Source organism: Acipenser ruthenus, chromosome 10 (genome assembly GCF_902713425.1).
Source record: "Acipenser ruthenus chromosome 10, fAciRut3.2 maternal haplotype, whole genome shotgun sequence".
Classification (NCBI taxonomy): Eukaryota; Metazoa; Chordata; class Actinopteri; order Acipenseriformes; family Acipenseridae; genus Acipenser; species Acipenser ruthenus.
In genome coordinates, this window is record NC_081198.1 from 385259 (window position 1) to 407394 (window position 22136).

A 22136-nucleotide genomic window follows, 5' to 3' on the forward strand; every position below is an offset into this window, starting at 1 on the left:
TTACGAGCGAGCAGGTTAGATCTCTTTTGAGTCAGTTTATATTTATATTGTAAAGCGCACTGGGATGCTTGTTCATGAAGGACTCTGTTTAAATTAATTTGGTAACAGGGATGGGAATAAGACTCCCATTGCACAGCAGTTTGACCCATTCCTGGTTTTACTATGAGTTTAATAAGACTCATCTGAGCTGGTTACCTGCAAAAAACTGCAAAAATACTGTGCAAAAATACCAGGGCAAACTTTTATAAAGGAAGCTCTCGAGTGTTGAATAGGTATGGTAACCCTGCTCTTCTTCATTGGGTGATTGGTGGGTGTTACTGGCGGGTGTTGCTGGCGGGTGATTGCTGGTGGGTGTTGCTGGCGGGTGTTGCTGGTGGGTGATTGCTGGTGGGTGTTGCTGGTGGGTGTTGCTGGTGGGTGATTGGTGGGTGTTGCTGGCAGGTGATTGGTGGGTGTTGCTGGTGGGTGTTGCTGGCGGGTGATTGCTGGCGGGTGTTGCTGGCGGGTGTTGCTGGAGGGTGATTGCTGGTGGGTGTTGCTGGTGGGTGTTGCTGGTGGGTGATTGTTGGTGGGTGTTACTGGCGGGTGTTGCTGGCGGGTGTTGCTGGTGGGTGTTGCTGGAGGGTGATTGCTGGTGGGTGATTGTTGGTGGGTGATTGTTGGTGGGTGTTGCTGGTGGGTGATTGCTGGTGGGTGTTGCTGGTGGGTGTTATTGGCGGGTGATTGCTGGTGGGTGTTGCTGGTGGGTGATTGTTGGTGGGTGTTGCTGGTGGGTGTTGCTGGCGGGTGTTGCTGGTGGGTGATTGCTGGTGGGTGTTGCTGGTGGGTGTTATTGGCGGGTGATTGCTGGTGGGTGTTGCTGGAGGGTGATTGCTGGTGGGTGTTGCTGGTGGGTGTTGCTGGAGGGTGATTGCTGGTGGGTGTTGCTGGTGGGTGATTGCTGGTGGGTGATTGTTGGTGGGTGTTGCTGGTGGGTGTTGCTGGTGGGTGCTGCTTCAAACCGAGCTGCTGCTTCAAACCCCGGTGCTGCTTCAAATGGCGCTGTTGGGATGTCTTATTATCTGTCTGTCTATCTACCTACCTCTCTGTGTCTCTCTTTGTCTATATCTATCTGCCTGTCTCTGTCTGTCTCTATCTATTTGTATCGCTCTGTCTATCTTTCTCTCTGTCTTCCTTTTACCGTTTTCTGATTTGTTTTCCTTAGTTTCTGTTTGACAACATAAAACACAATTTAGGTGAATCAAAACACACAACGTTTTTATTTCCATGTTTTTTACTTGATAAAAATACATGAAACATGTCAGAATAAGCCATGTGTAATTCAGTAAACTCACTCTTGAACACAGAGCAACAGCAAACATTTCCTCAAGGGAGCCTCGCACAATCATTTACCACAGTTCAATATGCATCTTGAGAGGCTGCAGTCTTAATATAGGCAGTCTAACACTAGTACCCCTGCTGTGTGCCATGCTGTGTGCTGTGCTGTGCTGTGTGCTGTGCTGTGCTCTCAGAACACAGCAGGACGCCGGCTTTGCTGTAATTTGCATTCAGTCAATCTACACCGAGTCCTGGCACAAGAACGCAGTGTCTGAGTGGCTCCCCCAGCAGTGTCCTCTGAGTGAGTCTGTCAAGTGAGTCTCTGATTGAGTCAGGGGGAGGCTCTGATTGAGTCAGGGGGAGGCTCTGATTGAGTCAGGGGGAGGCTCTGATTGAGTCAGGGGGAGTCACTGATTGAGTCAGGGGGAGGCTCTGATTGAGTCAGGGGGAGGCTCTGATTGAGTCAGGGGGAGGCTCTGATTGAGTCAGGGTGAGTCACTGATTGAGTCAGGGTGAGGCTCTGATTGAGTCAGTGCGAGTTGCTCCAGCTCTCACTGCAGGAAGCGGGACAGGTCCTCCTTGATCTCGGCCTCGTCCCAAGGCCCGTGGATGTTGTCCTTGTAGAGCTGCAGGCGGGTGAGCAGGAGGGGGCAGAGCAGGGAGACGGAGAGCAGGAGCAGAGCGAGGAGCACACCGCCCACAGCCGAGACACTCAGCGTGCCCGCCACTCCCGCCATGCACACCAGCGCCACACCCGCCACGTAGCCACAGGGGGCGCTGGCCTTGAGCCTGCGGAGCAGTGTGGGCCACAGAGCGAACACCTGGATGGCGCAGGTGACGGTGGCGAAGGCGTGGAGCGGGCCGGGCAGCCGCGAGGCCAGGCAGACCGAGGCGAAGATAGCCACGTTGAGGGAGAAGCCGCTGGACACCACGTCGGGGGGGGCTCCGTACTCGAAGAACAGCAGGTGGGCGAGCAGCATGAGGGAGGCCATGGCGTAGACGGTGTCCGTGCTCACGGCCTCGGTCAGGGTCTTGAGCACGGGCGAAAAGCCGTACGTGAACGCCAGGAAGATGGCCGTGCTCTTCAGGTCGGCCCAGCGGCTCCGCCCACACCGCGCCCGCCCCCGCCCCCAGTCCACCAGGTCGTACAGCGCGTAGCCGACCAGGGAGCCGACCAGCCCGGCGGCGATGAGCCAGTGCGGCGAGAGCAGCCCCTGGTCCATGTGCCCCCAGAGCAGCACGAAGATGCACACGCAGGACAGCTGCTGCGCCACCAGCCCCGACTCGTACACCACGCTCCAGTAGCGGTAGTGCCGCACGTACATGTTCTTGCGCAGCTCCTCCAGGAAGCGCCGGTCCACGTAGTTGTCAGGGAAGGGCTGCTGCTCGTACAGGACCTTCTTCCAGGGCACCGAGGGGGGGGGCCCGGGCTCTCGCTCCGCCCCCATCACACCGCGGGGGGGGGGGGGGGGGGGGGGCAACACGCACAGAGCCTGCTGGACAACATTCCAATCAGAGTTACTGACAATACAGCTGCATGACCGATCACTGCATTACTGAGACAGAGCTCTCCACAGAAATCACAGTTACTGACAATCAGGGAAGGGTCATTAGTGTTGATCGGGCTGATTTACCATTCAGAGCGACACAAGTGAACAAACAGCTGCTTGGGTTTGTGTGGACTGCTGTTCTCCACAGAGTTAAAGCAGCGATCATCACAAACCCAAGCAGCTGTTTCTTCACTGTTTCACTCTCAACGGTAAATCAGCCCGATTGACCCCAGAGACCCTCCCCTGAGTGTTAGCAGCTGCTTTCTGTGGAGAGCTCCGTCTGAATAATCGGTTTGTGCAGCACAACTGTACAACAGGGGCAGGGAGTTCAGGTGCAGGTAGAATATATCTGAGCTTGAAGCTGCTGCTAGCTCTGCAGCTCCCCTGTGCTGGTAGAATATATCTGAGCTTGAAGCTGCTGCTAGCCCTGCAGCTCCCCTGTGCTGGTAGAATATATCTGAGCTTGAAGCTGCTGCTAGCTCTGCAGCTCCCCTGTGCTGGTAGAATATATCTGAGCTTGAAGCTGCTGCTAGCCCTGCAGCTCCCCTGTGCTGGTAGAATATATCTGAGCTTGAAGCTGCTGCTAGCCCTGCAGCTCCCCTGTGCTGGTAGAATATATCTGAGCTTGAAGCTGCTGCTAGCCCTGCAGCTCCCCTGTGCTGGTAGAATATATCTGAGCTTGAAGCTGCTGCTAGCCCTGCAGCTCCCCTGTGCTGGTAGAATATATCTGAGCTTGAAGCTGCTGCTAGCCCTGCAGCTCCCCTGTGCTGGTAGAATATATCTGAGCTTGAAGCTGCTGCTAGCTCTGCAGCTCCCCTGTGCTGGTAGAATATATCTGAGCTTGAAGCTGCTGCTAGCCCTGCAGCTCCCCTGTGCTGGTAGAATATATCTGAGCTTGAAGCTGCTGCTAGCCCTGCAGCTCCCCTGTGCTGGTAGAATATATCTGAGCTTGAAGCTGCTGCTAGCCCTGCAGCTCCCCTGTGCTGGTAGAATATATCTGAGCTTGAAGCTGCTGCTAGCCCTGCAGCTCCCCTGTGCTGGTAGAATATATCTGAGCTTGAAGCTGCTGCTAGCCCTGCAGCTCCCCTGTGCTGGTAGAATATATCTGAGCTTGAAGCTGCTGCTAGCTCTGCAGCTCCCCTGTGCTGGTAGAATATATCTGAGCTTGAAGCTGCTGCTAGCCCTGCAGCTCCCCTGTGCTGGTAGAATATATCTGAGCTTGAAGCTGCTGCTAGCCCTGCAGCTCCCCTGTGCTGGTAGAATATATCTGAGCTTGAAGCTGCTGCTAGCCCTGCAGCTCCCCTGTGCTGGTAGAATATATCTGAGCTTGAAGCCCTGCTAGCCCTGCAGCTCCCCTGTGCTGGTAGAATATATCTGAGCTTGAAGCTGCTGCTAGCCCTGCAGCTCCCCTGTGCTGGTAGAATATATCTGAGCTTGAAGCTGCTGCTAGCCCTGCAGCTCCCCTGTGCTGGTAGAATATATCTGAGCTTGAAGCTGCTGCTAGCCCTGCAGCTCCCCTGTGCTGGTAGAATATTAAAATGAGCAGGTAGGTGCCTGGCGTTAGAACAATCACATTGAAACTTGGGAATTAAATTCAGGATATAATAACACAAGCTATACATTATAATTAGGGCCTTCATTTTTGTTTTTTTTGTTTTTTTGTTTAGTTCGGTGGTGTTTATCGGATTAAAAAAAAATAAAAAACAAACTTCCTAAATAGGTCTTTGGGGTGTTTTTTCGGTTATTATCGGTAAAAAAAAAAGAAAACTTCAAGCCGTTGTTACGAAGAATTCTGTTCCCCATGGAAATCAGTTTCCCCTGCCAGCAATTATAAACTAACCCTCACCCTCACCCTTAGGAAAAAAAAGTGTTCACTTCGGGATACGGTCAAAACAAACCGTGGCGACAGTGCGGATCGCCACAGCACCTGATCGCATGATATATCCATTCTGCGTAACAACGTAATTATAATATACGAGCAGAACGGCAAGAGTACTCTCATCTCCACCTGCGATATTAATATCTGACAGTGTGTATATAAGAAGCATCGCGATGTGTTTTAATATGTGCAGACACACTGCCGGACAGCAAATCCTACGTGTTCAGAAGAGAAAGCCTCCTTATGCATCGCTAACTGAGTGAAAACAAACACGATACTTACCAGACTGCTGTAGTCCGTATGGCATAAAAGACGCTGTCTTAGTTTCCTCTCGGGCTGATCGTTAGTTCAAATGATAAATACATGAATTAAGTAATTAATAAATACATTTTAAACATGGAGAGAGAGAGAGAGAACCCCGGAAGTGCAGATGGTGTTGATGAACTCAGCTGCCCGCGTGACGGGCTGCATCTCGGCGTCTTCATGACGTCACAGCGCCCTCCAGCGGCTTCACTGTAAACTCCGTGTTGAACGCTTTAAAAGGAGATGCGGTTGTTTTGAGATGCAGAATTGTGACGGGGAGGGGGAGATGCCAGCTGGAATTACACCATTTGTTTTTTGTGTATCCATTGTATTGCATAGCGGTTTGATTGAGTTTAACGACACACACCCAAGCTTGTTACCTGTACACACTGTGGCTGATCAAGCTCGCAGTAACACGTGGAATGGGTGAAGCTGCTGTGCAACAGGAGTCTTATTTCCACCCCCCGACAGTTCAATATTTATTGATTTATTTTTCCAATGTAAAACATGCAATACTTTTTTTTTACCATTTAAAGAAAAATGTACCCTTTTAAAAGATATAGAAATCTGGACTTGGTGGTCCAGTGGTTAAATAAAAGGGTCTTGTTACCAGGAGGTTCCGGGTTCAGTCCCACGTTTGTTTTGTCAGGTCATGGTTGGCAGGGCAGAGATGGAAGCCAGGGTTCACCCTGTCCCCTAGCGAGTCTGCTCGTAGGAAATCCATCTACCTCATGATCTCCTCGCCCTTCAAGCAGAGCCCCCAGGCATGGCAACCTCACACGGGCACCGCCAGAGGGACAGAGAGGCAGGGGTTAAGTGCCAACTGTCTTCTCACACACGGCTCTGCTCACACACAGCTCTGCTCATGTGGCTCTGCTCTGCTCACACACAGCTCTGCTCACACACAGCTCTGCTCATGTGGCTCTGCTCACACACAGCTCTGCTCATGTGGCTCTGCTCACACACGGCTCTGCTCTCACACTGCTCTGCTCATGTGGCTCTGCTCACACACAGCTCTGCTCTCACACTGCTCTGCTCACACACAGCTCTGCTCATGTGGCTCTGCTCACACACAGCTCTGCTCACACACAGCTCTGCTCACACACAGCTCTGCTCATGTGGCTCTGCTCACACACAGCTCTGCTCATGTGGCTCTGCTCACACACGGCTCTGCTCTCACACTGCTCTGCTCATGTGGCTCTGCTCACACACAGCTCTGCTCTCACACTGCTCTGCTCACACACAGCTCTGCTCATGTGGCTCTGCTCTCACACAGCTCTGCTCATGTGGCTCTGCTCACACACTGCTCTGCTCACACACAGCTCTGCTCATGTGGCTCTGCTCACACACAGCTCTGCTCACACACGGCTCTGCTCTCACACTGCTCTGCTCACACACAGCTCTGCTCATGTGGCTCTGCTCACACACAGCTCTGCTCACACACGGCTCTGCTCTCACACTGCTCTGCTCATGTGGCTCTGCTCACACACAGCTCTGCTCACACACAACTCTGCTCACACACGGCTCTGCTCTCACACTGCTCTGCTCACACACAGCTCTGCTCATGTGGCTCTGCTCACACACGGCTCTGCTCACACACGGCTCTGCTCACACACAGCTCTGCTCACACACGGCTCTGCTCACACACAGCTCTGCTCACACACGGCTCTGCTCTCACACTGCTCTGCTCATGTGGCTCTGCTCACACACAGCTCTGCTCACACACGGCTCTGCTCTCACACTGCTCTGCTCACACACAGCTCTGCTCATGTGGCTCTGCTCACACACAGCTCTGCTCACACACGGCTCTGCTCACACACAGCTCTGCTCACACACGACTCTGCTCTCACAGAGCTCTGCTCATGTGGCTCTGCTCTCACACTGTTCTGCTCATGTGGCTCTGCTCTGCTCTCACACTGTTCTGCTCTCATTCTGCTCTGCTGGTGCTGCAGGTGTAAAATACAAAGTGGTCCCCACCCACTGCCTGAGACACTCCTCTTCCTGTCTGCTTTGAAGGTAGGACCGTCAACACCTCGCCTCCAAACTGCGCGGTGGTGGCTGGTGTGACCTCATCGGCTGGACCTAGGTCACACAGAGCAAGGGTCCCCCCACTGCAGAGAGGAGCCCCAACACACAGGTAACTTGAGGAATTCACTGCCCTTCTCTATTGGAGATGCTGTGTCTGTGTGTGCAGTGACTCCCCTGCCCATGTGTCTGTATCTCAGTGTGTGCAGTGACTCCCCTGCCCATGTGTCTGTATCTCAGTGTGTGCAGTGACTCTCCTGCCCATGTGTCTGTATCTCAGTGTGTGCAGTGACTCCCCTGCCCATGTGTCTGTATCTCAGTGTGTGCAGTGACTCTCCTGCCCATGTGTCTGTATCTCAGTGTGTGCAGTGACTCCCCTGCCCATGTGTCTGTATCTCAGTGTGCAGTCACTCTCCTGCCCATGTGTCTGTATCTCAGTGTGTGCAGTGACTCCCCTGCCTATGTGACTGTATCTCAGTGTGTGCAGTGACTCCCCTGCCCATGTGTCTGTATCTCAGTGTGTGCAGTGACTCCCCTGCCCATGTGTCTGTATCTCAGTGTGTGCAGTGACTCCCCTGCCTATGTGTCTGTATCAGTGTGCAGTGACTCTCCTGCCCATGTGTCTGTATCTCAGTGTGTGCAGTGACTCCCCTGCCCATGTGTCTGTATCAGTGTGCAGTGACTCCCCTGCCCATGTGTCTGTATCAGTGTGCAGTGACTCTCCTGCCCATGTGTCTGTATCTCAGTGTGTGCAGTGACTCTCCTGCCTATGTGTCTGTATCAGTGTGCAGTGACTCCCCTGCCCATGTGTCTGTATCTCAGTGTGTGTAGTGACTCTCCTGCCTATGAGTCTGTATCAGTGTGCAGTGACTCTCCTGCCCATGTGTCTGTATCAGTGTGCAGTGACTCCCCTGCCCATGTGTCTGTGTCCCCCCCTTGTTGCCCAAGGACTCGATCTCCAGAGTTCAAACCCCACAAGGAAGCTCAGAAAAAAACCATTAGGTAGAAAATTAGGAGCATTTCATTATCGAAATTCACATCTTCACAGGTTCTGAACGTTTCATTACAACCACTTTGCTTTTCTTGGGAAAACTCAGGATGAGTTACATTGTCCTGACGCTGCTGTGTGGAAGAGCAGAACATGTTAACAGCACAAAAAAAACACACACATGATCAGTCTGGTAGGAAACGCTACTGACAGGACCTCATTGTCAAGCTGACTTTTTACACACACTCTTCAACGTGCAGAGAAGTATTTATTTTATTTTTATTTATTTGGTTTATATCCGTTTGGGTTTTCCACTCAATTCCTATTTGTCACTTTTTAAACTGTGCTCGGAGCTCCTGAATTCCCAGAGACTGGGCGATGCAGTCAGAGATGTCAGCTGCTTTCTATACAAGCCCTGCCAGAGTTATTCACCAAGTAAAACAAACAAACAAAAGCCCCAGTCTCTATCAGATGGGAGCATGTGGGTTTAGGTATAACAGTTTACCATGAGATGCATGTTTTCTGAAGCCCCAATGTTAAACTGCAGTATTTTAGAAATCATTTTGAATGTATAAAATCCAGGACAAACTGTGCAGAGTTATTCAACAAGAAAATCTGAGTCAGTGAAGCTGGGTCTGGGAAGATAAACATTTAAACTGACGAAGGCATGCCCAAAACTCTCCCTCGTCTTTACACTGTCCCACAGTTCATCATTCATTTTTGTGTTCCAGTCGACCAACTGAAAGGCCGCAGTGCGCAGTCAGCCCAGTAGGTGGTGCTCGTTTGGATGAGGACAATGACTGCACTTGCAGCGTTGAAGCGGCTCTGTGACTGAGGGAGGGATTACCTGTTGAGAATAAATACCTGGACCAGGTTTCTGCTTCGAACATTGACTTGCATTTATTTCAATATTCAAATAAAACCTTTACTTTCTGAAACTTCATCATTTTAGATTAGCAGAAGCGTTTCTACGCAATTTTATTTTTTTGGTTAAGTTTTGCGAGTTACTGAAAGTGGATTTAACTCAGAAGATCCAACAAAATGCAGCTGATTGTTTGTTGTTGTTTTCGTAGGCATAGCAAGCACACCTTCCTTCATACATTTAGTTTTCCAAGCGTTATTGCAGAAGTGTGGATTGCATGTGAGGAGGGTACAAAAGTGTGGTGTGGGGAGTGAAAGCAGTAGCTCTCACTGTCGGTGTTTTCTGTATTCCTTGTGTTACACTGAGAGCAGCAGAGAAAGTGTAAGGGCAGTCTGAGAGGGGCGGTGGGCCGGGGTGGGGGCGGGGCAGTGCTGGGGCTGGGGCAGTTACTCTGCCTGCAGTAAAGGGTCTTGTCTTTCCAGGCAGAAGCAGTAACAAGCTCTGGAGAGCCTCTATCTATGCAGGCTGACCAGAAAACTCTCGTAACAGTCCAATATAAAACTCCTGCATCTCATTCCGTGCAGAAGAACTGGAACAACTGCTTCAAGGAATCGCTTTGTTTCTGAGTATACAGCGGGCAGTGGGCAGCAGGGATTGTCTGAGCAATCACTGCTCTCAGCAGCAGCAGCAGCACAGGATGTGCTGTTTGTGTTTGTGGCTTCTCTTCCCCAACACGGACAGGAAATGAAGGCCAGGCGTAGACATGTGGGTGCGATCCTGTGAGGCCCTTTTACTAGGATGTTCTGGGTAGCAGAAAAAAAAAACAAAAAAAAACACAAGCGCAGCTAAACCCATGAAGCAGCTCGCTCTCCATGATTCAGTGGGGTCTCCCTAAAACGCCTCTCTAGCTGAAAGTCTTTTTCTTTTTTTTTTTGTTTTAATGTGAGCACCCTACATTTTTAAAATCAACTGCACCTTTTCAAAAGCTTTCCTTGATTTGAAACACTGATGTCTCTAACTGCTAGGCTGCTTCATGGAGGTGAGGAGAGTTAAATACAAGCTGCCAGCGCTTTCCCCCTGAAACACCCCAAAGCAAGGCAGCTCCGGGACCCAGAGAGCAGCTAGAGAGAGAAGCAGCAGCTCCGGAACCCACACAGCAGCTAGAGAGAGAAGCAGCAGCTCCGGGACCCAGAGAGCAGCTAGAGAGAGAAGCAGCAGCTCCGGGACCCAGAGAGCAGCTAGAGAGAGAAGCAGCAGCTCCGGGACCCAGAGAGCAGCTAGAGAGAGAAGCAGCAGCTCCGGGACCCAGAGAGCAGCTAGAGAGAGAAGCAGCAGCTCCGGGACCCAGAGAGCAGCTAGAGAGAGAAGCAGCAGCTCCGGGACCCAGAGAGCAGCTAGAGAGAGAAGCAGCAGCTCCGGGACCCAGAGAGCAGCTAGAGAGAGAAGCAGCAGCTCCGGGACCCAGAGAGCAGCTAGAGAGAGAAGCAGCAGCTCCGGGACCCAGAGAGCAGCTAGAGAGAGAAGCAGCAGCTCCGGGACCCACACAGCAGCTAGAGAGAGAAGCAGCAGCTCCGGGACCCAGAGAGCAGCTAGAGAGAGAAGCAGCAGCTCCGGAACCCACACAGCAGCTAGAGAGAGAAGCAGCAGCTCCGGGACCCAGAGAGCAGCTAGAGAGAGAAGCAGCAGCTCCGGGACCCAGAGAGCAGCTAGAGAGAGAAGCAGCAGCTCCGGAACCCACACAGCAGCTAGAGAGAGAAGCAGCAGCTCCGGGACCCAGAGAGCAGCTAGAGAGAGAAGCAGCAGCTCCGGGACCCAGAGAGCAGCTAGAGAGAGAAGCAGCAGCTCCGGGACCCAGAGAGCAGCTAGAGAGAGAAGCAGCAGCTCCGGGACCCAGAGAGCAGCTAGAGAGAGAAGCAGCAGCTCCGGAACCCACACAGCAGCTAGAGAGAGAAGCAGCAGCTCCGGGACCCAGAGAGCAGCTAGAGAGAGAAGCAGCAGCTCCGGGACCCAGAGAGCAGCTAGAGAGAGAAGCAGCAGCTCCGGGACCCAGAGAGCAGCTAGAGAGAGAAGCAGCAGCTCCGGGACCCAGAGAGCAGCTAGAGAGAGAAGCAGCAGCTCCGGGACCCAGAGAGCAGCTAGAGAGAGAAGCAGCAGCTTTGGGACCCACACAGCAGCTACAGAGAGAAGTGGCAGTATTGCTGTTTTTAAAAAAAAAAAAAAAAAAAATCCAGTAACAAAGTGGTTGTCCCCATCCCGGGTGGGGTGGTGTGTGTTGGGGGGCTGGCGTTACGTGCGGCTCTTCCTCTTGTCCTCGAACAGGCTCCGCAGCAGGTAGACTTGCACCCCTGACACCAGCACCATGACCAGCAGATTGGTGATGCTCCACAGGTTGACGCGCTGGGAGTTGCTCTCCTGCAGGTTGCGGTCCCGCGCCTCGAAGGCACGCAGCAGCGTCTGGATCTGCACGCTCTTACCCAGCCGAGCCTTCACGCTGTTCATCGCATCCTGAGAGAGGGGGAGAGGACAGCCCAGTTACACTGAGATACAACAGCACACCCGATTCAGACTAAAGATACAAAACCAACAGTGGTTGAAATAAGAAAAAGGTGGACAGTTTAGGGTTCCTGCAGGTGTTTGAAGCTCCTCACAGACCCACTGTTTCAGCCTCTGCAGGCACTCTGCACTCGGCCAGCAGCAGACACACTAAAGGAGATTTTACAAACAGCTGGTCAGGTAAGAGGGGGATTGATTCCAAGCGGTTTGCTCATTAATCAGAGACGGTCACCCTGACTTCTCTCAAGTTAAACTGTTCTCATGAAATAAATATTCCCTCCTGAAACAAGAGACCCACAGAATACACACAATACAGAGCTGAACTTGCCTGCCAAGAGACAGCCTGACCTTCCTGTTGTTTGCAGGGCAGAGAGACCTTGCTGTGTATCCAGGGAGCAAAAACAGCCCAGTGCTACAGCCAATTAGCAGCTAGAACCCACTGCCTTCCACACTGCAGCCCAGCACTGTACCCACTGAGCTACTCAAACCCAGTGCCCAGCACCTTCTCTAACCACTGAGCTACTCAAACCCTCTGCCCAGCGCCTTCTCTAACCACTGAGCTACTCAAACCCGCTGCCCACCACCTTCTCTAACCGCTGAGCTACTCAAACCCAGAGCCCAGTGCTTTCTCTAACCACTGAGCTACTCAAACCCAGTGCCCCCATGCCCATACCAGGATGTCCTCCAGCTTCATGTCCAGCAGGTCAGTGCCGTGCACGTACTCCCTCCAGTCCTCGGGGTCCTCCTCTCCCCCGCCATCCATGTTGTCCAGGATCAGCTCAAAGAAAATGATCTTCTCCGAGATAGAGCTGAAGGAGTTGTCGAAACAGAACATGTAATCCCCGTCCTCCGTCTCCACCCTGGAGAGAGAGAGACACGAACACACCAGGCACGGGAATAAGACTCCTACTGCACAGCAGATTCACCCATTCCAGGTTTTACTACAAGCTTCATTAGCCACTGTGTGTATAGACAACAAGCTCAGGTGTGTCTATTAAACTCCTAGTAAAAACCAGGAATGGATCAAACTTCTATGCAATGGGAGTCGTATTCCCATCCATGTAGAGGCAAAGGCTGCTGTAAAACATGATGCATTTACTGACAAACCAAAACATAATAATGAAACACAGAATTGTGACATCCTGGCACTGCGATCAATACACCACTGGTCAGGGAAGCGGCTGGAGCAGAGAACAGGGCGCAGGTGCGGAGAGGGAAGAGGAGGGCGAGCTGGGAGGCCACACCGACCCAGGAGTTCACTGCTTACTCACGTGTGGACCCCGTCTGACTTCCTGTGATCCCTGGCCAGCACATTCCCAGACGGAGAGGAAAGATAGAAATCCACATCCAGACCTGCCCCGTCTAGCACCTGTGAGATCAGAGACACAGAGGAGAGAGCAAGAATCAGTGACACTGAGCTATCAACAGAGACCAGGAGAGACACTGAGCCATCAACAGAGACCAGGAGAGACACTGACCCATCAACAGAGACCAGGCGAGACACTGACCCATCAACAGAGACCAGGCGAGACACTGACCCATCAACAGAGACCAGGCGAGACACTGACCCATCAACAGAGACCAGGCGAGACACTGACCCATCAACAGAGACCAGGAGAGACACTGACCCATCAACAGAGACCAGGCGAGACACTGACCCATCAACAGAGACCAGGAGAGACACTGACCCATCAACAGAGACCAGGCGAGACACTGACCCATCAACAGAGACCAGGCGAGACATTGACCCATCAACAGAGACCAGGCGAGACACTGACCCATCAACAGAGACCAGGCGAGACACTGACCCATCAACAGAGACCAGGCGAGACACTGACCCATCAACAGAGACCAGGCGAGACACTGACCCATCAACAGAGACCAGGAGAGACACTGAGCTATCAACAGAGACTAGGAGAGACACAGAGGGGAGAGCAAATCTCAGCTTTAGATGACCAGATCCAGCCTGTCAGTAAATTTTCAACCCTGTTTCGTGCACCTCATTGCAGAAATAAATGAGTTATTTGTGGGACACACGTCTCTTGTACCTTAAAGGGTTAAAGCAACCAGAGTAAAAAAATCACCTTTCATACTGACCCAGGGAAAGAGCAGGGAAAGTATACATAATAAAAAGTTAAATACAATCTGGTATGCCAATCTTCTTGTGCACTGGTTTCATTTTCGTGTGCATGTGTACTGGTTTAATCTTGTGTACTGGTTTAATCTTCGTGTGTTTATGCGTACTGGTTTAATCTTCGTGTGTTTATGTGTACTGGTTTAATCTTCGTGTGTACATGTGCACTGGTTTAATCTTTGTGTGTTTATGTGTACTGGTTTAATCTTCGTGTGTGTACAGGTGTACTGGTTTAATCTTCGTGTGTTTATGCGTACTGGTTTAATCTTCGTGTGTTTATGTGTACTGGATTAATCTTCGTGTGTACATGTGCACTGGTTTAATCTTCGTGTGTTTATGTGTACTGGTTTAATCTTCGTGTGTGTACAGGTGTACTGGTTTAATCTTCGTGTGTACGTGCACTGGTTTAATCTTCGTGTGTTTATGTGTACTGGTTTAATCTTCGTGTGTACATGTGCACTGGTTTAATCTTCGTGTGTTTATGTGTACTGGTTTAATCTTCGTGTGTGTACAGGTGTACTGGTTTAATCTTCGTGTGTACGTGCACTGGTTTAATCTTCGTGTGTTTATGTGTACTGGTTTAATCTTCGTGTGTGTACAGGTGTACTGGTTTAATCTTCATGTGTGTACAGGTGTACTGGTTTAATCTTTGTGTGTTTATGTGTACTGGTTTAATCTTCGTGTGTGTACAGGTGTACTGGTTTAATCTTCGTGTGTGTACAGGTGTACTGGATTAATCTTCGTGTATGTACATGTGTACTGGTTTAATCTTCGTGTGTGTACAGGTGTACTGGTTTAATCTTCATGTGTGTACAGGTGTACTGGTTTAATCTTTGTGTGTTTATGTGTACTGGTTTAATCTTCGTGTGTGTACAGGTGTACTGGTTTAATCTTCGTGTGTACATGTGCACTGGTTTAATCTTCGTGTGTACTGGTTTAATCTTCGTGTGTGTACATGTGCACTGGTTTAATCTTCGTGTGTACTGGTTTAATCTTCGTGTGTACATGTGCACTGGTTTAATCTTTATGTGTACTGGTTTAATCTTCGTGTGTACAGGTGTACTGGTTTAATCTTTGTGTGTACTGGTTTAATCTTCGTGTGTGTACAGGTGTACTGGTTTAATCTTCGTGTGTACAGGTGTACTGGTTTAATCTTTGTGTGTACTGGTTTAATCTTCGTGTGTGTACAGGTGTACTGGTTTAATCTTCGTGTGTACAGGTGCACTGGTTTAATCTTCGTGTGTACTGGTTTAATCTTCGTGTGTGTACATGTGCACTGGTTTAATCTTCGTGTGTACTGGTTTAATCTTCGTGTGTACATGTGCACTGGTTTAATCTTTATGTGTACTGGTTTAATCTTCGTGTGTACAGGTGTACTGGTTTAATCTTTGTGTGTACTGGTTTAATCTTCGTGTGTGTACAGGTGTACTGGTTTAATCTTCGTGTGTACATGTGCACTGGTTTAATCTTCATGTGTACTGGTTTAATCTTCGTGTGTACAGGTGTACTGGTTTAATCTTTGTGTGTACTGGTTTAATCTTCGTGTGTGTACAGGTGTACTGGTTTAATCTTCATGTGTACAGGTGTACTGGTTTAATCTTTGTGTGTACTGGTTTAATCTTCGTGTGTACATGTGTACTGGTTTAATCTTCGTGTGTGTACAGGTGTACTGGTTTAATCTTCGTGTATGTACATGTGTACTGGTTTAATCTTCGTGTGTTTATGTGTACTGGTTTAATCTTCGTGTGTGTACAGGTGTACTGGTTTAATCTTCGTGTGTACATGTGTACTGGTTTAATCTTCGTGTGTGTACAGGTGTACTGGTTTAATCTTCGTGTGTTTATGTGTACTGGTTTAATCTTCGTGTGTGTACAGGTGTACTGGTTTAATCTTCGTGTGTACATGTGCACTGGTTTAATCTTCGTGTGTGTACAGGTGTACTGGTTTAATCTTCGTGTGTTTATGTGTACTGGTTTAATCTTCGTGTGTGTACAGGTGTACTGGTTTAATCTTCGTGTGTACATGTGCACTGGTTTAATCTTCGTGTGTGTACAGGTGTACTGGTTTAATCTTCGTGTGTTTATGTGTACTGGTTTAATCTTCGTGTGTGTACAGGTGTACTGGTTTAATCTTCGTGTGTACATGTGCACTGGTTTAATCTTCGTGTGTGTACAGGTGTACTGGTTTAATCTTCGTGTGTTTATGTGTACTGGTTTAATCTTCGTGTGTGTACAGGTGTACTGGTTTAATCTTCGTGTGTGTACAGGTGTACTGGTTTAATCTTCGTGTGTGTACAGGTGTACTGGTTTAATCTTCGTGTGTTTATGTGTACTGGTTTAATCTTCGTGTGTGTACAGGTGTACTGGTTTAATCTTTGTGTGTACATGTGCACTGGTTTAATCTTCGTGTGTACATGTGCACTGGTTTAATCTTCGTGTGTGTACAGGTGTACTGGTTTAATCTTCGTGTGTGTACATGTGTACTGGTTTAATCTTCGTGTGTACAGGTGTACTGGTTTAACCTTCGTGTGTGTACATGTGTACTGGTTTAATCTTCGTGTGTACAGGTGTACTGGTTTAATCTTCGTGTGTGTACATGTGTACTGGTTTAATCTTCATGTGTACAGGTGTACTGGTTTAATCTTCGTGTGTGTACAGGTGTACTGGTTTAATCTTCGTGTGTGTACAGGTGTACTGGTTTAATCTTTGTGTGTACTGGTTTAATCTTCGTGTGTGTACAGCTGTACTGGTTTAATCTTCGTGTGTGTACAGGTGTACTGGTTTAATCTTTGTGTGTACTGGTTTAATCTTCGTGTGTGTACAGCTGTACTGGTTTAATCTTCGTGTGTGTACAGGTGTACTGGTTTAATCTTCGTGTGTACATGTGCACTGGTTTTTATAAATCGTTTGTGATTCACACTTTCTGGATGGAAGTGCTTTCTTGGTTTGTTTGTTTGTCAAAATGAATTCAGACTGCCGGAACACAACACAGGTGTAGTTCAAGAACTGTCCCGAACTCCTTCCACACACAAGACAAAAAACACAACACCCTGTGTGACGGAATTAAAAGCGGTCTTGTCTCACTCGATGGTTGGTATGCAAGATCCACAGCTGTGTTGGGCAAATGTCATCCATACGACCCCTCCTCCCCCTCTCGACTCCAACCACGGGGGCAGGGGGTGGAGTCGGGAGTGCGACTTTATAGATAAAACTAGAAATAACCCGCTGCAACGTTTCCTGTTATCATGGTGTTATTATTAGCAAGATGTATGAACTATAGAAAGACCACAGCGAGTCACAATAACAATAATAATAATAATAATAATAATAATAATAATAATAATAATAATAATAATAATAATAATATGCCGAAATGTATTCAGCAGTTGGAAAAGCATTACGAGTATTAGGGTTAAAAGTGTTCAAGTTTGTGCACTAATACCAAGTACAGCAGTACGCCCTATGATATTAAATAACTGTTTACTAAACAGACTGTTAACTTGCACCCAGCCTTGGTAGTCGCTTTGTCAGCCTTACCTGGTACTCTATCTCCAGCGAGGCGTCCTTCTTCATAGTCTGAAAGAAGCACTCCTTGCGGCCCGCCGGGAGGGTGAATGTGAAGTCGCTGTCCATCGACTGCGAGAAGGCGGCGGAGAGACTCGCCCAGTGCGCCACAGCGACCAACACGAACACACACAGCTCCCTGACAACCATAGCCGAAAATACAAAGATCACTTCCACTGAGAAACTGAGCAAACAGTAACCATCGACTCCAAGAACCCTCCTCGGTGTGAGTCGAGCGCGGAGAAGCGAGGGGGCAGCGCTCAGGAGACCCCCGTATCCTCCAATCACAAAGCGCGCCTCCGCACGAAGGACAGACACCCTGTGCCTGTAAAGTAATTCAAGAAGCCACAGACACCCTCACGTTACGTCCCTGTTCTTGTATTTAGAAACACGCTTTTAAAGCATATCTGTCAGTTTTGAACTCAGGCAGGGGTAACAACACTCCGTCGTCAGCATGACGCATGATGGGATTTGTAGTTTACCTTTTAATGTCTATTTAAAAAAAAAACACGAATCCCAGAATACTTTGGTGTATGGAGGAGGGGCGAGAATCGTCGACGCGTCTGAAAGGGTTTTTGATTGGATATCCTGGTATTCCAAGCCAAGCTATGGGCGTGTTCTCCCCACCCCCCCGAGCTGGTGATGTGTCCAACGTCACATGTTCCAACTCAGCGCGAGAGCCGCGGGTGAGGTTGTAACGGCTGCGTCACGAGCAGGAGGAGTGATTCGCGCTTCGGTGAAAACCCTCCGCAGCTCGAGAGAGGCAGGAGCCTGTGGGAGGGAGTCGGACGAGCCGGAGAAACACAAGCGAGAGGACGGCGTTAACGAAACCGCGTTCATTTATTAGAAATACAGCGAGCCCGTTGAAAAGCGAGTGCTTAGAGGTCTTCCTAACTGTTTAAAACCCCACACGAAGGGGTTCACCAAGCCAGCGAGGATGTTCGTTTCTGTGGGAAGATGATGAAAGAGGTTTTGTTGGTGTGCCTGATTCTCTCGGTCTTGTGCTGGTAAGGAGAACGCGACATCGTTTTTAATTACAATACCGGCGCTGCTGTGTTGTTTTAATTGTTATAATAATAATACGAGTTGTGTTGTTTTAATTGTTATAATAATAATACGAGTCAGAAACAGTCTCCGCTGTTGTGTCTGCCGCGCCGTTAGGCACAGCGCTGTATGCACTTTCATCTTGTTTACACGCCGTGCTTCATGTTGTGAGAATGCCATCACGAAGGCCCGATAATGTAGTTGATATTTATTATATACATGTACTGCACAACAACAGGATGTGCCATCCCAGTGCCGCCACCACGCCAGCCGTCCAGTTTGTCAAGTGTCCGGCTTACTGCAAGACAAATACAACTTTGCATTGGGTGTGTTTTTTTTTGTTTTTAAATTAGTATTAAGATTCTAAACTGCCTGATTCTGCTAATCATACAGTGCCTTATCATACAGTAAGGTTGACACTTGAAACATTTGCCTCTGATTTATTGAACAGTCGTAGCACTGGTTAGAGTGCTCAGCTGTATTTCACTGGGCTAGCCAGTTACTCCATGACATTAATTAACACGCTGATTGTAAATGCCTGATGTGATCACATGTGAATTAGACCAGCTTTGCAAACATGGGTCAGGCATTCAAATAAAGAAATAAAATGCTTCTGTTAACAGTTTTCAGCAACAGCAGGGTAAGAAATGACTTGAGGCCCCATACAGAAGGCTATACATGCACAGGGGTGTGAGTCTGTGCTTGGTGTTTGTGCAGCATGTGCTAGGTGGACAGCAGTGAGTTAATGTCATCAGTGGAATGTGTGTAGCCTCATGCTTTCCTGTACAGTGGGGGTGTATTCTTCTTGTAGGACTGGGATTCAGGATTCCTGGGATATTTAGTAGAAATGAATATGAAGCCAGAAAAGAAAAGAACATGAACAATTATCACTGCAGCTGGCCCTTGCCACCGCGTCTCTCTCTTCACAGTCTTCATTAATCAGGCCTGTGCTTTGTGAGTTAAACCCTCGCTGCTGCTAACAGGGACTCTGAGAATGAGACGCAGCGGCGCTTGTTGAGTGTGGGGTTCTGCTGCTAACAGGGACTCTGAGAATGAGACGCAGCGGCGCTTGTTGAGTGTGTGGTTCTGCTGCTAACAGGGACTCTGAGAATGAGACGCAGCGGCGCTTGTTGAGTGTGTGGTTCTGCTAACAGGGACTCTGAGAATGAGACGCAGCGGTGCTTGTTGAGTGTGTGGTTCTGCTAACAGGGACTCTGAGAATGAGACGCAGCGGCGCTTGTTGAGTGTGTGGTTCTGCTGCTAACAGGGACTCTGAGAATGAGACGCAGCGGTGCTTGTTGAGTGTGTGGTTCTGCTAACAGGGACTCTGAGAATGAGACGCAGCGGCGCTTGTTGAGTGTGTGGTTCTGCTGCTAACAGGGACTCTGAGAATGAGACGCAGCGGCGCTTGTTGAGTGTGTGGTTCTGCTGCTAACAGGGACTCTGAGAATGAGACGCAGCGGCGCTTGTTGAGTGTGTGGTTCTGCTGCTAACAGGGACTCTGAGAATGAGACGCAGCGGTGCTTGTTGAGTGTGTGGTTCTCTGAAGGGTTGGTGGCACCTGGCTCTGCACGTGTGACAACAGAGGCAACACTTTGCTAGAGCGTGTGTTGCCATACGTGACTCTGTGTGTGTTTGTATAGTGCTCTTGCCTAAAGGGTTTATTTAACAGATAAAGTGAAGATGTAAACTGCAATCAAAGCTCAAGGAATTACTTGGGAGAAGGCTCCTATTCAGATTTGTGCATGTTGCAGAATCTCAGAGCAAGTGTACTGTATTAGGGGTGGGTCATTTCAAATCAAAACGCATTTGAAAACTCGAGCACCGCATGCTAGCCCAGTCCCAGTAGAGTAAAACCTGCAGGCTGTCTTTATTTATTGAGGAATTATTCTTGAATGAATAATAAACAGCAAGCTGAATATTACTCAAAATACATACTGAGGGCAAAACAATAAGTAGAGTCAGGCATTATATCACATCTTCATTGTTTGTTCAGACAGTAATAGAAAATATTCAAATGACTATTGAGCCCTCTGTATTTCACAATAAACACTACTGCAAACGATGAAGAGCATTGAGAGGCGTGTATATTGAGCACTATACATCCTGAAGTGAAATAACACCCATCCAGAGGAATGTTTATTGGATGAGCCTGAGCTGAGCTCTTTTATTCTGTTTTATCAAATGGAACAATCGGACGAGGCCAGATTTTGCATCTGCTGGTTTCAGTTGTTCTTGCTCACAGACCATTGGGAAGACATTAAGCTCTTTCAATGGTTCAGCAGTCCAGTGACCCTCTCTGACAGACAGTGGCACAGAAAATGCATTTGAACTTCTAATTTAAAATAACGCATACTGCTTGTTTTTAAAGGTATAATTACTTCAGGATATGAAATCCTGTCGGTCAGGGTTTGAATGAAGGGGCGCTCCTGTCTCCTCGGTGGCCTCCTCCAAATGCACTCGGTGATCCATCAGTGTAGCATTGCTGCTGTTTGCAGGTTGCTTCTCAAATACTTGTTAAATATGTTGTTCTTCTCTTAACCTTTCTGTCTCTTCCACTTGGGTACTCGACATCTCAAGAGATGGGGAGCTGTGCCACTGCTGTCTTCCAGGACCCCTTTGTAAATGACAGGGGACTCATGGGTTCCTTCCTGGTTAAATGAATAGATTCAAGTGTGATCAGGAGTGCAGTTCAGTTTGCTGGGGTTGGCATGCTGTGTGCTTCCTCATTTGCCTGTTTGATTAGCCTGTTCTGCTGCTCTGCTGAAGCACAGTGCTGACAGAATACCTTTCAGATCGCATCAGATCACATGATGGGTTCAGCCAGGCTCTCCCAAGGGCAATCTCTCTTCTGTCTCTTTTATTCTGTCTTCCAGCTCTGGTTCAGTGCAGATGTAGGCCTAATACAGTACAATTCAATTCACAACAACTGTTTATATTTCCTGACAGTTTTTATTGCATTTTTTTTACATTTTTATACATTCAAACTGTTTTATGATGTAGCCCAGTAATTTCACAGATTGTTATAGTTATCCCTGTAAAATGAAGTCTTTCAAAAGTATTTTACATGCACAGGGCTAATCTGGGGATTGCAAAAATGCAAATTGCAGTTCATGGTTTCTAGGAATAACACTTCTAGGAGTAGGTACTTTATCTTGAAGAGATTCATCTTTACATAACAAGGATACCAAGTTTGCAGGGCGGCAACATGTCTTTTGGGAATGTGCCATGCTTTTTAAGAAAACTATATTCCTTCAAATTTAAGACGCAGCCTTAAATTTCAGGAAAAAATAAAATCAAGTAAATCTGCATTTATAAAGATACACCCTGAATTGCGCATGTGGAGGCAGTTTGCATCCGTCTTCTGTCTCACAGAGCAGTACAGGAATGTGCTGCTTCTCATTTCCAGTTGGGATTACTCACACCTGTTTTTCTCCCAGTTTGTGAACTGTGGTATTGCTTGGCATGTTGAAAAATACGGGGGTCTGATCAAATTTAAGATGCAGGATATTTTGGAAGCAAAAAATAGTTTAAAAAAACTGTATCTTAAGTTTGAAGGAATACTTTTGGTCTGACCTGCAAAGTATTGAGGAGAAGTGTAATTCACGTCATTGAGCGATTTTTAAAGGCTGTGTCTGTGTAGTATTCAAGGGCAGTTTTGTCTTTGGTTCAACTTTTATTTGAATAAAAATAGGTGTAAACCATGAACTTTAATCAAGTTACCTGCTGTTGTTTTTTAAGTTGCTTGTTTTGAAGTGGTTATTTTCTCCATGTCTAGGAATTGCTATACTGTGTTCTGGGTTCCAGTATTAGCTAAGACACAAACAAGCATGTTTTCATGAGAAGGTGGCATGATTGGGTATCTTAAGGTTAGGTGTCAGTCTTGTCGTCTTGTCAAAGATCAGCCTCTCCTGCTAG

The 22136-nt window shown here is 48.4% G+C and overlaps 3 protein-coding genes across 9 annotated transcripts in view; 1 reads left to right on the plus strand and 2 right to left on the minus strand.

The window, feature by feature from the left end:
* Nucleotides 1-1240: 1240 nt before the first annotated feature.
* On the minus strand, nucleotides 1241-5252 carry pigc (phosphatidylinositol glycan anchor biosynthesis, class C). The gene is made up of 2 exons (XM_034003130.3): nucleotides 5029-5252; nucleotides 1241-2810 (listed from the first exon to the last, which is right to left on the minus strand). Exon 2 carries the CDS (start codon nucleotides 2763-2765, stop codon nucleotides 1869-1871), a length of 897 nt encoding a protein of 298 aa, XP_033859021.3. The 5' UTR covers nucleotides 2766-2810; nucleotides 5029-5252; the 3' UTR covers nucleotides 1241-1868.
* A 5871-nt stretch (nucleotides 5253-11123) lies between these two features.
* Nucleotides 11124-17651, minus strand: LOC117403659 (transmembrane emp24 domain-containing protein 5). Its single transcript, XM_034005929.3, has 4 exons — nucleotides 17148-17651; nucleotides 12749-12846; nucleotides 12151-12337; nucleotides 11124-11429 (listed from the first exon to the last, which is right to left on the minus strand). The coding sequence occupies exons 1-4, from the start codon at nucleotides 17322-17324 to the stop codon at nucleotides 11211-11213; spliced, it is 681 nt and encodes a 226-aa protein (XP_033861820.2). The 5' UTR covers nucleotides 17325-17651; the 3' UTR covers nucleotides 11124-11210.
* A 153-nt stretch (nucleotides 17652-17804) lies between these two features.
* The window catches only part of LOC117408319 (SUN domain-containing ossification factor), a 29664-nt gene continuing 25332 nt past the window's right edge, over nucleotides 17805-22136 (plus strand). For 6 of the 7 annotated variants that reach the window (XR_009329622.1, XM_059031400.1, XM_059031401.1 and 3 more), the window contains exon 1: nucleotides 17805-18181. Coding sequence is in view for 6 of the 7 variants with exons in the window: in XM_059031400.1 (XP_058887383.1) it covers nucleotides 18132-18181 (50 nt within the window). In the remaining variant the exon portion in view is untranslated. The remainder of the gene's footprint in view (nucleotides 18182-22136) is intronic. The other variant, XM_059031405.1, reaches the window with a different exon arrangement.